The sequence below is a fragment of the Cyprinodon variegatus genome, unplaced genomic scaffold (genome assembly GCF_000732505.1).
Source record: "Cyprinodon variegatus isolate N-32 unplaced genomic scaffold, C_variegatus-1.0 Scaffold1253, whole genome shotgun sequence".
In the NCBI taxonomy this organism is placed as follows: Eukaryota; Metazoa; Chordata; class Actinopteri; order Cyprinodontiformes; family Cyprinodontidae; genus Cyprinodon; species Cyprinodon variegatus.
Window position 1 is genome coordinate 66,456 of NW_015151706.1, and position 16,960 is coordinate 83,415.

A 16,960-nucleotide genomic window follows, 5' to 3' on the forward strand; every position below is an offset into this window, starting at 1 on the left:
GGCCGATGTCCGATATTCAGTTTTAAGGCCGATACCGATCGGGGGCCGATTATATCGTGCATCCCTAATATATTTAAAGCGATGTTTAGTTTTAAATTTTGATTTTACCCTTCTATGATTTTACCTGTAGCACTTTGAGATTTTTTTCTTAAATGTAAAGTGCATCACAAATAATGTTTATATTTTTTAATAATATTTTTATTCACAAATCTATGACAAAAATCGTACTAATCAGGTAACCAGGAAATAAAACAACGTGATTGGCTGTAAGGAGAACGAATAAGTAGAATCAGCTGATTGAGTTTATGAAAGCGCAGCTGAGAAACAATCAATTACCAAAGAAGGCAAAGTTGTTTTTCTTTTTTAAAGGATTGTGGATAAGAAGGGTGTTTGTTGATGAACTTTTTCAAAAGTGAAGGGATCTGTGTGATCATTAATGATGTCTGACCCTGAAACCCTGCTTGCATCTGAGGACATGTTAAAAGTGTGCGTCCTTTCGCACAGAGGTTGATTGGGAGCATGCAGTAGAAAGACTAATGAAATAAAGGCTTTGATGAAGGATGCAGGAAATGATTCAGTACAAGCATTTAAGGAATCCATGGATGAGTTTAAGCCTAAATAACTAACCTAAATCATTTTTTGAAAGATCCTGAAACATGGAAAACAGACATTATACAATCAACAACAGACCATCTGACAACATATCTAAGGTATCACAGAAATCAAATTCATCTTCTTCCACTGGATCATCAACATCCAGATCATCCTCCGTCTCTTCAGAGTTAAAAAAGGTCAAAGCAGAACAGGCTGTCGCACTGACATGAGGTGCTGCATTGAAAGAAATACATGCTCTGCAAATGGAGAAAGCAAAACTGAAGGCCCAGGTCTCTGTATGAGATGTTTGCAAGTGATGCAAACATCAATAGGTAATGTGAATGCAAAGGAATTTCCCCTTTCTGCCTCAGGCACTCATTTTTGTTCTTTTTTTGTTTGTTTTTTTGTTAACAAGGCCCAAGTTCATGATATTGACAAACTTGAGAATAACATTTGACCTATGCTTGGCAATTCAGTCATAATAGAGAGAGTGGATAGAGACCTCAGCCCTGAGGTTCACCAGCGCTAAGAACCAGTCTGGAGGAACTTCACTTCTCGCACTGAAGCAAGAGAAGCAAGGTGGTGCTCAAATATGACAATTTTATTACCCCTCACTGCAATCCTATCTCAAATTAAGAACAATTAACTTTCTAAGGCTAAGTAAACATTTATGGCAAATATAATTAATACCCTCAGCTTGTTTGATTCTAATAAACAGACATTTCCAATACCTGGAAAGGCAATATACACTCAGATGGGTAAAGATAAAGAAGTGTGGAGACACCAAAAACATAATGTCTCTGTCCACAGGCTGTTTCAGACATGAAGGCATAAAAAATCCATACGTGAGCAGCACGCAGTGTAAACCTGTCTGTAGACCATTCTCTGCAAGTCACAGTGGAGAAGAGGGCAAAAAAAAAAGACTATAACAAAGCGACCTTGGACTTGGCTAAGAAATGCTGTTGAGATCAACATCAATAATTCAGCAGTAGAGTTGACACATCAAAAAAAATGAGAGAGAGAGAAAGAGAAAAAGAAGAAGACAATACCCACTGATTCTAGAGTCATCTAAAATTCATGCATGCATCATCGTTTTCATGAATATTCATTAAGAGATGAATATTTAACTGTGGCTCCTATGGAGAAATTAAGTTCATCTTTACACTTATCAATAATTTGTGGGGCAGGTGACTTTCATCATCCAAATAAATAAATCATGCCTTTGTTCAAACTGCCAGGTGCCCAAAACACACCCACCATAGAGATAGACAGAAAATAACAAAAAAAGTTTTGTTTTTATAGCTATGTTGGAGAAAAAAAATGGGGAAAAAAGCACCTTTACATTTAATTTAACCCTCATGTTTACATCAATTTGAGGTGTGAATGTTTAAACAGACATGTTTCTGTGGATGTGACATCAAGTGCAATCCATGTTAAATGCATCCAATTTAGCAACCTAGCAAACAAATTATTATTTTTTTTTTATTAGGACAATGCACATTCATCAACATGTCAGCATAAAGCATCAATGTAAATATGCCAGAATTAGCACAAAAGCTAATTTGCATCCGCTGTCCTAAGGCAGGTAAAAACAGTGAACATAAAACAAGACGCTACAGGAGAGAACAGAGTGGACACAAACAGATAAGATGCCAATAACATAAAATCACAATAAAATTAGGTTAACAATAAAAATGAGGTTAACAGGCCCATAGAAACAGATCAATTTACCTGTGAACACATGTCTGGTAGCCTGGGTGCCATTCCGAACTTAGTCCCGCCCACAACGTTTGAGGTCGGGAAGTTCGGTCTGGCATTGCTCAATAGTAGCGCGAGTATGATCGCCCACTCTCAGGTGATCCAATCAAATTGTCAGGGCGGGCTTTATACGATGATTGACAGATGACCAACAGTAACGTAATCAACCACGTGACCAAAGCGCGCTTGGGTGACAACAACAATGGCTGCCGCTGGAGAGTTGAGGTGAGTAGATTCTGCTATTAGGTCTGTTCTAGAAGATATCGACAGCAAATTAATTTTAAAAGAGGAAAAGAGAAACACGATCAAGGCTCATCTTCTTATTCTAGGCGTGAAACTGCACGCTTTGATTTTTGTGGACAACAACTATGCGTCGCTTAACATACGTCACGCACTCCGTTGCTCTTATTGGTTGTAGGTCTATCCAATTGAGTGCAGAGGCATTTTTTTTCCTGGTTCGTTCAAAACACGCCCCATAATCACAGCTCTATGGAGCAGCATCAGACTCATTCTGACTAGAATTGAGTCGGACTACGTCAGGCTACATGTCTGGTTAGTTTTCAACCAATGTTTCAAGGAGAATAAAACGTTTGTAGGTTCCACAGCCCCTAACATGAGCTGGCAGTGTGTTCCATAACTGTGCTCCTCTGATGGATGCAACCATTTGGCCAAATTTGGTCCTTTGAAACGTCATATTCAATATCGATGTTGTAGATAGTCAGAGTTAACTGGCATCCATTTTGATTCAGAAACCAATAGCAGTTTTTAAAGAATATTTTCAAATACGAGCGCAGCCCACGAGAATGAGCAGACGACTATTGGCCTGTCCCCCACTATCTGAGAGTGGACATGGTATGTTAAAGACATGCTTGTATGTAAGACACCACAGACAGAGCTATGAATATATTTGGAATATGACCTATCCAAAAGAAAATATAATGTATTGCTGAGACAGATGGCAGAGTTGGGGAGTATTGGCCTAGTGGTTACAGCAGTACACTTGTGCTCTGAGAAAGTTGCAAGTACTCAGTTCAATCCCACAGCCTCCACTTTGGCTTCCTGAGCAATACCCTTAACCCCACACTAAGCATCACACAATGGCAGCCCACTGCTCCCCAAGGCGATGGGTCAAAACGCAGAGAGTGAATTTCCCCATTGAAGGACAATTAAGGGATTTACATTGACATCATTTTGATATAATCGAGGACCCTATGCCAGTGTTGCCAACTTAGCCTTTTAGTCGCAAAATTTTGCACCTTTTCAGACCCCTAAAAGCACCAAACTCTGTCCTCCCGAGTGAGACAATCTTAAGCCTGCCTTCCTCCCTCTCTCACTGTCTGCTGTCGTCATGCAGAGAAGGCTGACTGTGCTTCCAACAGAAACAGGAAACCTTTTCACTTTCAATGTGGAAAGCTGCTGCTAATCCTGCACTAGATTGCAAAATCAAATCATGAAAATCATTTCAAACTGACATAGTTGTATCACATAAAATAACTGCATTTTCACCCAACAGCCCAACATATTCTCATTATCAGTTCGTATGAAATCGTACGAAAAGTTATGCACAGTATTTCGTACGTTTTGGACGTTTTTCTTCGAGAAAACAGATCAGTGCGCATGCGCAGCCAGACAGACGAAAAAAGCAGATCCGCGGACGGATGGAAAACTGGGAAAAACAGTGCAATAATTACTTCTTCAGGTCTCTAACTAGGTTGCTTGCTGTTTTGTATCTTAGGGTTAGGGTTAGGTGCAGGAATAGGGTTAATTGTATGTTATTTAATCGTGCGTAAGATGCGCATGCGCAAGGATATCTTGTCTTGAGGCAAGACGTAAAAATACGACGAAATGCGACGAAAAAAACGTCAGAAACGTACGAAATTACTGTGCATAACTTTTCGTACGATTTCATACGAACTGATAATGAGAATACACTGAACAGCCTCATTCTCTCCCCTTTTGCTCCCCGTTGTTCTATGTGTATTTTTTAAGCTGAATGGCAAGCAACCAACGATGTTTTTATGCCACCAATTGTTATCGAGTAATAAATGGAAATAATGGCAAAATTATATGCATTTTTTTTACTTGTTTCTGTAAAAGTCTCAATAAAACTAGAATAATCTGACAGTAATCGTTGAATTAGTTATATTTAATTATATTAGATTAAAATGGCTCATTTCAATTTTGCCAAAATGGATTCGAATCAGAATCAGAATGAATCAGAATTAAAATTACTTTAATAATCGTATTTCTTGCAGTGCAACTGTTTACAGAACAGAGAAAATTAGATTGTAAGTACAAATAAGATGTAAGAATAAAATAAGATAAGGATAAGAATTAAATAAGATAAAGTTAATAATAAAATAAGAAAAGGATGTTATGTGTGTGCTACCTAAATAATAAGTCTTTGAACAGGTTTTTCATTCTGATGTTTCTCAACATCAGATGTGCGAGCTCTAACCCCACATCAATATTACACCTGTTATAAACCTTGGGTTATAGACAGTCACATAATTTATTAAAATAATCAAATTACAGCAGCATTGTTCATTATTTTGTTTTTAACATAACTTTAAAAACATGAAATAAACAAAAACTAATCTTGCTGTTCATGGGATGTCTACTGTTACATGTGAGAGGCTTGCTTTGGCCAGGGTGGGGGCACTTTTAAAGAATAAATACAAAAATAATCTAACACAAGCAATGTGTTCCTAATGGCTGTCATGTGTTGTTGATAAACAGGAAAAATATACAATATTTTAGGGAAAGTAAACAAAAAAGAGTAAATTTATTAATGAATTAATAAAAATAATTTGAAACACTGAAACATACAAAATTAAAGGGGGTCATAGAATACAAAACTGAGTTTCCATTGTCAGAGATGAATAACGATAGTTTAGTGGGTGAAATGGACGTACAGAGAAGTTCAAACCCCATCAACACCTCCTTTCTCTGCAAATCTCACAGTTTTATTCTTCCACTATAAAACGGGCGAATCCCTACAAAGCCAAGAGTTGACGTTAACTCAGGGATGTTGCCTTATTTGGTTCTGGCCTGTACTTTTGTCACACCCCGAGATTGACATAGAGACCAGCGCACTGGTTCACTATCGTAAATGCATTGTTCCAGGGTGAACAGAGAAAGGGGAAGATTTTCACACTCTTCCCAAGGATCTGAAAACTTGACAGGTATGCATTATTTTTGTGTATCTGAAGATCCCTGCAAATTTCGATGCTTAGCTGTTCATTTGCTTTAAACATTTAACTGAAGATAGGTTTTTTTTGGGGGGGGGGCTGCTGACTGGACTGGACCGGGCATTCGAACCAAGCCATGCGCTTCGGTGCTGGTCCAGTAGTCCGGCAGCTGGGGACGGAGCGACCGAACCCGACGGCATGACAGTATGTTTCCCCGGCCTGCCTTACCGCTGGCTCCCATCCGCCAGTGTTCCTGGAGCAGCGCCGGAGCTGACGGCTCGGTTCTGCTGCACTGAATTCGACAAAAATCCCCCAGGACATCATTTTAGGTAACAAAAGTAGGACATGTCCGGGAAAAAGAAGTCTGGTCACCCTACCGTATCAACAATTTAATGTTTCAGTGAGTAAGTGCTTGTTGCTATGATGCGTCTTTGCTCAGCAAAGTTTGTTGTAAACCAACCAATCAGAGCACAGCTCATCTAAATATTCATGAGCACAAAAGGAAGAAAACCTGTCATTTCATTCTGGGGCTTTTAACCAGGCTTGCATTAGGGCTCATAGAACAGGAAATATGCCATTTTCAGCCCAACTAATGTTACACACCCTATTAGAGACCAGCAACAAATACCCTAAATCAGGCATCCCCAAACTCGGTCCTCAAGGCCCCCTGTCCTGCAGGTTTTAGAGGTTTCTCTGCTTCAGCACAGCTGGTTATAATGTTTGCAGTAGACCAAAAGCCTGTTAATCAGCTTTCAAATAAAATCAGCTGTGCTGGAGCAAGGTAAAGCAGAGAAGCTGTACAGGCTAAGAACGGGGCTTATAACAGGGCTCTGATTGCCCTGCAAAATGATAAATTTTCACAAAGAAGTTTATCTTACTTTGAAGAGGTATTGCCTCTGCTCTTCTGACATCATCAACTGGTGGCTGTCAGTTACCATAGCATCCATGTCCATCAGCCAATCCCAGAGTTCCTGATACTCTGCCTCGAAATCCTGTGAACTAACATAGAAAGAAAGGTTACTGGTTTGCATTATTGTAATTAAAAACCTTTGCATACGCTGATTACTGTTTCAGTTTGCTTGGATAAGCCTTTTACTTTCTAATGTTGTTTGTAGATAAAAAACATCATCTTTTTATTTTGTTTTGGCAAATATAATTTCTTTATGTGTGGAGTCATGTTAGTAAAAATTTAATCAAACACAATCTTTAACTAACTTGTCTTTTAGATTTTAATTTGAAATCTAAACGATAGTTGGTTGTTTTTGCAAACCCTAGCCCCACCTCTTTCATGTTGCAATAAGTTGGCTACTTTTTTTTCTCACTCCCATCCAAGCACAACTTTTTGCATTTGGAAGCTCTTTTTTAAAATCCAGCACTGCAAAATGGGAATTCTTTCATTTCATAATTAATTGATACATACACGTGTCTGTATGGGTGTGAATCTATGGGTATGTGTAAAGGACTAAAGAAAAGAAAAGAGATTCATGCAAATAAGTTGCCTCTGCCAAGGTCTTTAGTTTGGAAGATAAAAGGTTTGTGATTATTTTCAGATTTTTAAAAATATATATTTTTTATTTATCACCCAAAGAAGTTTTCAAAATTCAATTTGGAAAGATTTTTTGTTTTTTTGTGAAGTAGTATTGTTTTTGACTATACCTCATTTTGTCAAGCTCAGAACAAATGGACCCAGTATTTAAGGTGGAAAGACAGTTAGATTTACCAAATGTTTAATCATGATGCAACTGCAGAGAACAGCGTCAGCATCTAAGGCAGGAACCTCTGCAATTCAATTCAGTTTATTCATATAGCGGCAATTCACAACACATGTCATCTCAAGGCAGTATACAGTTCACCAGATCGTAAATTCAAATTGATTTAACGTTTTTTACCTAAGGAATACCTGTTGATTGCATCAACACATTGACTCAAAGGTAATCCCTCACACCAAGCATGCTTGTAGCGACAGTGGAGAGAAAAAACTCCATTTGAACAGGAAGAAACCTCCAGCAGAACCAGGCTCAGTGTGAGCGGCCATCTGCTGAGGCCCACTGGGATTCAAGGAGACAGAAGCAGACATAGAAAAAGAAGCATAGATACAAAAGGCAACTGTCAACCAGCTCCACAGGCGGCCCCGTCCAGGAAACACACAGCCAGGCAGACGAGCTCCGAGCCAGCTCCCATGTCAGAGGATGAAGAGAGCACATCCAGTTAGTCACAGTCAGAGAAACAGGACTACACTGGAAAACAGGCCAAGCTCCAACATCTAGAAACAAAGGTGTTGATGGCAGCAGCACAGCTGATATTTCTCTCCAGGATGGTGTCACAGCAGAACAGGAACTGGCCAGGTACTATCCGGTGGAGGATGACAATGTCCCGGGGGTCGGAGACCAGACAGAAGTTCACAGCCAAGCAGCCAAAGGAAGGCAGGATAATCCAAAGCCAAAGCCAGTGTAGAAGACATGCTCAGGAGTCAGAGCCAGGAGATCAGAGGTGCGAAGAGGCACCGAAGGGAAATCCAGGATGGTGTCAGGAAACAGCTCCAGATTTGGTACAGAGACATAAATCCAGAAGAGTCCAAAGACAGGACAGGCAAACAGATCAGAAAAGGGACAGGCAGACTCAGAAGTCTACAGGCAGAACGGATCATGGTCAGGTAGTCAAAAACAGGAAAGCTAGAGAACTCTCATCAAAGGCTAGAATAATCTGGCACTGATGGCTGATTGAAGGCTGGTTAAAAAGAGGCTGAAGCAGATGGATCGGATGAACAGTAATGAGAAGATAGGAGATAAGCAGGTAAAGGAAATGAGTAATCAAACGTCTACTTTTGTATCGTCTTTTTTCTGCTTTCTATTTTTTCGTTCAACATTTTTATGCCATCCAGTATTCTCTCTTGCCTTATGCGGAGTAAAAGCAGAACTTTTCGGGCTTTTTAGGGTTTTCAAAAAAACTTTATTCTTCTTCTCCAACTTCCTCCACCTTGCTATTTCTTTCTTCTCACTAGTCCATATCAGGTTTTTCCTCTGCTTTCCGTTTACCTTTGTTTGTCTCAACTCTTTTTACAAGTATATTCTTCTTCCCAACAATACCTTTTTACTATCTGGATCTACTCCTATCTTCACTTCCTCCTTCATCCCTTTCACAATCCCCCTCGACACAGGATCAAATCTAAAATGTATGCTCCTCGAACAGAGGCCTATTGCTCAAACACACAGATTACTTTCAGCCATTTTGCTAAGGTGCGTGTGTTTGTTATTTATATATTCTCTGCCTTTCAGCCTCAGTGGCTCTTGCCAATGACTCTCTCAACATTTGTAGTGAAATTGTGTGGAATTCTCTGGTCACCAGGACAAACACTTTGACAATCTGTCAGGCCTAAAGCATCTTCATGACGATTTGCACACGGGCGCTATCAGTGGTTAAAAATAATGAACACACACTTTGTCACACAATCATTGAGGGGACTTCCCATTTACTTCCATTAATTTCCCACTCATTTATATGGCGTAACCCAGACACTTATTCTAACCCTAACCATTACCAACGCATGCCTAACCCTAAAGCTAGTAGCCTAAGGTTAGCTTCACACCAAACACGATTTCAGCAGCAAAAAAGGACCTGCTTCAGTTTTGATGCTTGTCTAAATGTAGTTCTGATGCACAGAGCATCTTTGCTGCTCTAGCTGTGCGTTGGTCTGAGTTGAATTGGGTGAAGCTACCCTTTTCTTTTTGCCTGTATTTTACACAATGGCAGATAAAATCGAAAGAGCGGCTTGACTTATTTTAATGAATAAAACACGAGAACGCCATCGTCGGGCACCTCAGCGCCATGTCTGGATTCACCAGATAATTCAGATGCATTCAGTTTGTGAGGAGTTTTACCATCTAATCCAGGAACTCCAAGCCGATGAGGGTAGCTTCCAGCGCTACTATTGTTTCACCTGAGCCCAGTTTGATGACCTGCTGACCTGTTTTGGTGCCCGCATCTCCTACAAGGACACCAACTACAAATGTTCAATTTCAGCTGAAGAATGCCTGTCCATCTCTCTCAGGTTAGTGGGGACAATTAAAGAATCTTGTTATTGTTATTTATCTATCAGCTTATTAATTAAATATTATTTACTCACTGTAATAAAGAATAATTAAGGTCTACTTCAGCAAAAGAGTAACCTGCTCAAAACAATGAATAACCGGAATAAGATGTTTAAGACCCTTATATCAAGGTATTTTTTTGAAATACAGTGATGAACACACACATACACATACTCGTTCTGCCATGTGTTGACTCAATGTGTTGACTCCCATTAACTTCCATTGATTTTCAGTCATTTTCAACTCTTTCTATGCCCTAACCCTAAACCGAACCATTACCATGCAGACCTCACACTGACCAATCGATACCTTAGCCCTAAACCTAACCATTAGCAAAATAGCATGTCAGGACTAGAAAAATGTCCTCACTTTGCAACAACTGGTTCTCAAACTGATGGTGAAATTGGAAGAAATGGTCCTCCCTCTGAGTGCTAGACAGGTACAAACACACACACACACAAACACACACACACACCCCCATAAAAGAGATTAAAGTCTATGTTAAATAAATGTTCAATTCTCAGTAACAATAGGGCTGTCAGATTATAACTGTCCTACTCTTTGCCACAATATAGATTGCAGTTCTTTTCCACAATTAACATCAAAATATATGTTTTTTTTTTATTGTCTTAAATAAATATCTGTGAAATGGGCCCTATGTATTTGAGCAAGCTTAATGTTTGCTTAAAGAGTAAGGACTAAGTTGTTTTCTGTCACGGTTTTGGCGCTGATGGTTGGCTTTTTCCATTTGCCCCTGCTCACCTGTCTTATTGACTGACTACCGCCGATCTGGTTCACCTGGTCCCCTTAGCTATTCATTCTGTTTGCTTTCCTGCCACCAGTAGCAGATTATTTGAGCTGTTCGGTGAGAGTAACCCTAAAGTTCTGATTATTGTTTTGATTTTCTGATTGTGACTTGTTTGCTTTGCCCCTGTCTGCTCTGTTGGTCTGATCAGTTCTGGATGGATTCCTGAAATCTACCGGCTTACCGAACTTGGACTGTTCTTCTGACCATCGGTCTGTAAACCTGGTTCTCCTTCGACTTGGGCTCAGGATATTCCCTTCTGGATGCTGTAGCTCCATGGCTTCGGCTGGCATACGCTCTGCTCATCACTCGGTGTGCGGCTCCTGCTACAAGCTGTGAACCGTCTCCCTCATGGATTCATCTCCTTCCTCTGGAATCGGATTGAACTCTGAACCAGGTCACTGACCTCAGTTTCTATTCCTACAGAGGATCCGGTTTATCCACCCCAGCTGCGAGCAGACGCACGCTTACTGTTTTAATAAACAATTGTTTGAAATCATCCAGATCCATCTGCTTGAATATTGGGTCCTAGGTTTTGATTCTTTGACCATTTTCATGGTGTCCTTCATTTTAAGGAAAGCATTCGACTAATAATAAAAACAGTTACTTAAATGAGTTCGGTACAAGTCTCTTAGCATTATTCTGATTAATCGTGTACTTTTTTTGTCATTTGTTGCATACATTTCTGTTTAATGAGTAATGTCTAAATATTAGACTTAGATTTATTTGTCATTTTGTTTACACAAGTGTAAAACAAAAACAAATTTTGTTTCTGTTATGTTTTTCTTTTGATATTCAGTTTTGCTTTGCTTTTTTTATGGTTTAGTTCATATTTTGTTGTGTTCCTTGGGTTTTTCTTAGTTAATGTCTCAGTCTTGGTTCTGTTATATTTTCTTTTTAGTGTTTAGTTTTGCTTTACTCCTTGTCTCTGGTCTTAATAGACTTAACTCAATAGATTATGCCTACAGTAAAAATATTAAATCCTACATATTGTCTTTATTGCAGAAAAAGCAAGCAACTAAACTGGAAATTTTTATTCGCTACTCTACTTAAATTTGGTTTTGGCAATTCCTTTATAAATTGGTTAAAAATATTATACAGCTGCCCAACAGCCTGTGTCAGGACAAACAAACAAACAACTTCCAGCTTTTGTCTCCAGAGGGGCACCAGACAGGGATGCCCGCTCTCCCCCTCACTTTTTTCCATTTTCATTGAGCCTCTAGCTCAGGGGTGGGCAATTCCAGCTCCTGGGGGCCACTATCCTGCAACTTTTAGATGTGTCCTTGGTCCAAAACACCTGAATCAAGTAAATAGATGATTAAGAGGACTGAAGAAACTGACAGCATACTGAGGTGGTAATTAAGCCTTTTGATTCAGGTGTGTTTGACCAAAGACAAATCTAAAAGCTGCAGGATAGCGGCCCTCGGGAACTGGAATTGCCCACCCCTGCTCTAGCTGCTACAATCAGACAAACTAATGTGGTTAAAGGTATAAAAGGCATGAAAATAGAGCATAAAATTAGTCTTTAAGCAGATGATGTATTACTTTATCTCCAGCACTCAAACACTTGCCTCTATCAAGTAATTAGATTGCTAGAATCTTTCTCAAAAGTCTCAGATTTATCTATAAATTGGTCTAAATCTATAATACTACCAATTAATTGTTCTCTACAGAATCCCTCAGGTCTACAATTGCAATCAGGAAATATCAAATATTTGGGAATTACTGTGTAATCTAAACTAGCTGAGTTACCAAAACTCAACCACATCCCTCTTTAAAAAAGATAGAAGAGGATCTAGAAAGATGGAAATTGCTTCCGATCTCCCTTATGGGTCGGGTAGCCTCAATTAAAATGATGGTCTTACCTAGAAATAACAGCTTATTTTCAATGATCCCAAATAAACCATCATCTGAATGGTTTAAATCTCTAGATTCTTCCATCTCTATATTTCTTTGGAAGGACAAACCCCCTCGTATCAGCTTAAAAACACTACAGAAAACTAAACACAGAGGAGGACTAGATTTACCTAACTTCCAACACTACTATTAAGCAAATAGATTACAATACATCTCTAAATGGATAAAACATAATCCCTTAGATGAGCCCTGGATAGACACAGAACAGGAACTATGCAGTAATATCAAAATATCAGATTTGCCGTTTATTAGCTCTAATATCAAACGGCACCCATGTTTTAAAAATATTAACATCAGCTCTTCCCTGACAGCATGGTGGGAATTTCTAAAAATGACGAGGACCAAAAGTTTAACTATGTGAAAGTCGGAATTACCTCTGTGTTTCCAAATGCTATCCTCCTTTTCCTTTACTAGGTAGAAGGAACTAAATTGATTCCCTCTCTTCCAACACCGGCTCTTTCCACGTTCTCTCCTCTTCCTACACCTTCATGCTACTTTGCACATTGCATGTTCTCTACATCCTAATAAATAAGAGCAATACAGATAAGATGAAGCGCAAGAAGCGAGCAAGCAGTGTTTCCTTCCCTTGAGGCAGTGTTTCTCATTTTGCAGTGAGCAGAAGCACTGTTACTGACTTAGACAGATAAAGTAGATACAACACTTGCACAGATTGTTTTCACTTGTCATCTGTCAGCTTTCCACTCCCCCTCCTTTCCTCTCCATCTTTTTTTTCTTGTTCACACACCAATGTTAACTAAATGTTTTGTCAAACAGTATCTCTCATGGGGTCGAAGACAGGAAAACAGACAAATCTGAGAGGAACTAGCGATGTGGTGCCACTGTGGCACTGGGTTCTATGCTGGGATACATACAAAGCATTTGAAGTGCCAACTTCTTTTGCTGTTATAACAGGCTGGTGGAGTGTGTAGGAGTGCTACAGAGAGCTATTTTGACATTGAGTCACCTAAGAAAATTTGAATTCCAGGAATCTATTATAATGTATTGTCTGTAACAATCTAATCACAATCTAATCACTATCAGACTCTTCAAAGATTGTTACAAACTATCAGCACAACCAGCCCAGCCTTATTATAGGACTGCTGCTCAGTTATCTGGGAAACACAGGGTAACCAATTGGAGAACAATGTGTAGATTCCAGGCAAACGAAGAGTAACTGAAAAGGAACTAATGGTTGGTTACCCACTGCAAAAGTGCAGTGGGAGATCGGGGTAAAATTAACCATATTTATTTTTTATGTTTTTCTTTTATTAAAAAAACTATGTGAAAACGAAGAAAGTATAGAAATATAAAAAGTCAATTAACATGAGAGATTAATTTTAAATATAGTTTTTTCCCTTTAAAATCTCTGAACCGTCAAAATGACGGCCTTGGGAGTTAAAGGTCCAGTGTTAAAATTTTGAGTAAAATGCTGTTTGTGCCTATGAAAAACAAGAACACTTTACTGCATTTGTTTAAAAAAATCTAACTTACAACTTGGATGTAAATAAATAAATGTTATGTAATATCTTCACAACTCTTATGTCTTATAAAAAGTAAAATTTACTGGATACTGACAAGTGACTGTAACTTCATATTGCGCCATTAAATTTTACCTTAAATAATTTGCATGTCTCTACACTTCAGTTTACGACTATTTAATTACAAAATTAGTTGACTATTATATCAATAATCCATTAATCCCACTAATTGTTTCAACCCTAACTGTTTCTATCTGTTTTCTGTACAGCTGAGCTCCAACCAGGGGTAAGTACATTGTTTATAAAAAAATTTATTGTGTATGTCCAAGACATTTCTCACTGTATTATTGTTAGGAATCAGTTTTTGTGGCTTGTTTGTTTGTTTCTTCTCTCTCCACCACCAGGTGGTGCACTGTCCTTGTTGGGCCTCCCTGCACACCTGCGGCTCGTTGGTTCATTACTGGAGGAGTATTTGAGCAGTAGGCTGTCACTACCTCGACGCCAGAGTGTTTGCCAGTTTTGGGTACTCTAGCAAAGCTGAGATTAGCAGAGTCTAACCTAGCTTTGTTTCTCTGAGTCTTATGAGCTTTTTTGTCTTTGCTCTTCGGCAGGAAGCCTTCCTATCAAAAATGGATACCTGGACCTTCTCCCCCTGGAAGGAATTACTGCGTTTACACTAAGCAGAGGAAAACCTCCACATGATCTGTTCAAGTCCCCATCAGAAATCCAAGTGACAGTCCGCTCCATTACTCCTCCGGGTCCAACGTAAGTCTACCTGTCCGCTCTCCAACAAGTTCCCTCTTCTCTGGATAATCCCACACAGACTGGATTCAAGGATTCGCAAGAGCCCCCTCAAACGTGAGTCCCTCTCCAGCATAATTCAAGCTGCAGTCTCATTTCCCACAATCCCTGAACTTATCTCTGTGATCTCCCCTTCAGACTTTCCTTTTCCAGTTCACTGAGTTCCAGATCCAACCTCTGTTTACTTTACTTCAAATAAACCTGTTAAACTTTTTCCTGTGTTCTCTGAGTGGTTTCTCTGCATGTGGGTCAGATTCCTTAAACTGATGATGACAATTATAAGCCTGGAAGGCTGGGAAGACTTGAAATGTTCTATGACTGTATTCACAATCATAGAAAGTTGGTTAGGTTTTAAATAGGCTTCAGCAATTGACAAACGTATAGCATATAGAGGTTCCTGTCTTAGATGCCAATACCGTCAACCCAATTCTGTTGTTAAAAAAAACTTCCAAGAAATCGAACTGTTTTGTGAGCCTCAAATTACTGGATCTTTTTGTTCTAAGCTGTGACACTACAGTGTAGTTTAATAAAGTTACAGCTTAGGATAGGGTAAACTGTTTAATTGCTCTCTGCTTCTGCTGTGTGTGTATGTGTGTGTGCGAGGGACCCAAAGGGGAAGGGGTGAAGTGCAGAAAAAATGTGCTATTCTCTGTGAGCTGATGGGCGGCACAAAGTAACACTTATGCATTTAGGTATTCCTGGCGAGAACTGCAAGTGGGAAGCTTCAAAACGTTTAATAATAAAACAAACAGAGACAGAACTGAAGGCGAGCTGCTGTGGATCTGCGAATACACAGCAGCTGCGGGGGCAGGCGGGGCACAACCCATCACTGGCACTTTGGTTAAACAGTTCAGTCCATCCTCTCAGAGGAAGGCAGGATCCTGCCAAAGAAGAAGTGGCATGGAGCAGACCAGAGTGTCCCCATCGCAGCAACCACAGTGAGCAGCTAGAAGTCAACCAGGTCAGGGAAACAGTTCAGAACAGGGCACTTCTGAGTTTCAGGAGTCCGTAGCCTGGCCAGGGGTCATAGGATACTCGCATCTGCCCCAGTGAGGGAACATCTGAACAGGAACAGACAGATCCAGGGTTCCAGGAATCCAAGGAGTGTTGAGGCAGGTTCAGAACCCCATGAGTCCAGCAGCACGTTCATTCAGACATGCTCAGATGAAAACAGGCAGGTTCAGTAGTAGTGGGGCACAGACAAGACATGGTACCAGGTGAACTGCGGAACTTAAACTAGCTCCCTCCTCTGAGTCAAAACATGAACAGGGCTTGCTTAGGGGAATAAGAGCAAGGAATACAGAACTTTAAACTAACTCACCCCACGCAGAGCCAAAACAGGAAATGGGGCACTCAGTGGCCAAGAGTCAGGACAAGATCAGGAGATGGCAAGGCAAACACTAAAACCCTCTCAACCCACTGATCTCCGGGGATGAGGACATGGACTATGGAAATAACTAAAACAAACTAATGAACCAACATCATCAATGATCTGGCCATGATAGCTGGGCTGAGCTGCCAATACAGCAGCAGAAGCAGGTGGATAATATGAGTGATGATTAGAAACTGGACAGAGCTAGCCAGGTGAGTAAAATTAACAATAAGGTCAGCTATCAGTGCAGACCATGACAGAAATAACAAATTTTAGTTCCATAATTACACTATTTATGGAAACCCGGATGTATATCTGGTTGCACATGCACAAATGAGCTGATGGCACGGATCGACTTCCGTGACGGATCTGGTAGTGACAGGCGCCATTAAACTTTCTTCAAATGTTGTTGGTCTTGTTTTGGCACCTCTGCCCTTCCACATTTAGATGCATCCAAACCTGGTTTTGTGTAGATGGCTAATAGAAATCGTGTGACGTATGTGACATTAGATTAACACAAAAAGTTTAAGTTAGTTTGATGTCTGAAAATTTTTAGTGGTAAGTGTCATTTTTCAATCAAAATTAACAAACTTTGGTCAGGGACCTAAAATGGAAGCTTTATATTTGTAGTGTTTTTTTTAAACGCTACAAATGTTTAGTTTCCATTTGTTCTAATTAATACAAATCATCCTAAATCTAGGTCCCTGTGACACACAAAGTATATATAATATAATGCACAGCTGAAAGCTGATGAACAATTGAAACAGCAATTATTTTGTGTGAGTATAACTATGTATGTATAATCTATATTTCTATATTATATTGGAATAATGTAAATTAAAAATGGAGTGTCAAAACTGTATTACCAAAAGAAAGCATGTTTGATATACTTTTATTAAATGCTGCTATGGATGGACTGGAGACCTGTCCAGGGTGGAACCTGGACACCTCTCACC

General features: G+C 39.6%; 1 protein-coding gene across 1 annotated transcript in view; it reads right to left on the reverse strand.

The window, feature by feature from the left end:
• Window positions 1–16,960, reverse strand: part of LOC107102421 (A-kinase anchor protein 6-like) — a 69,922-nt gene that overhangs the window by 20,143 nt on the left and 32,819 nt on the right. The window contains exon 3 of the mRNA XM_015401735.1: window positions 6,422–6,542. Coding sequence (XP_015257221.1) covers window positions 6,422–6,542 — 121 coding nt within the window. The remainder of the gene's footprint in view (window positions 1–6,421; window positions 6,543–16,960) is intronic.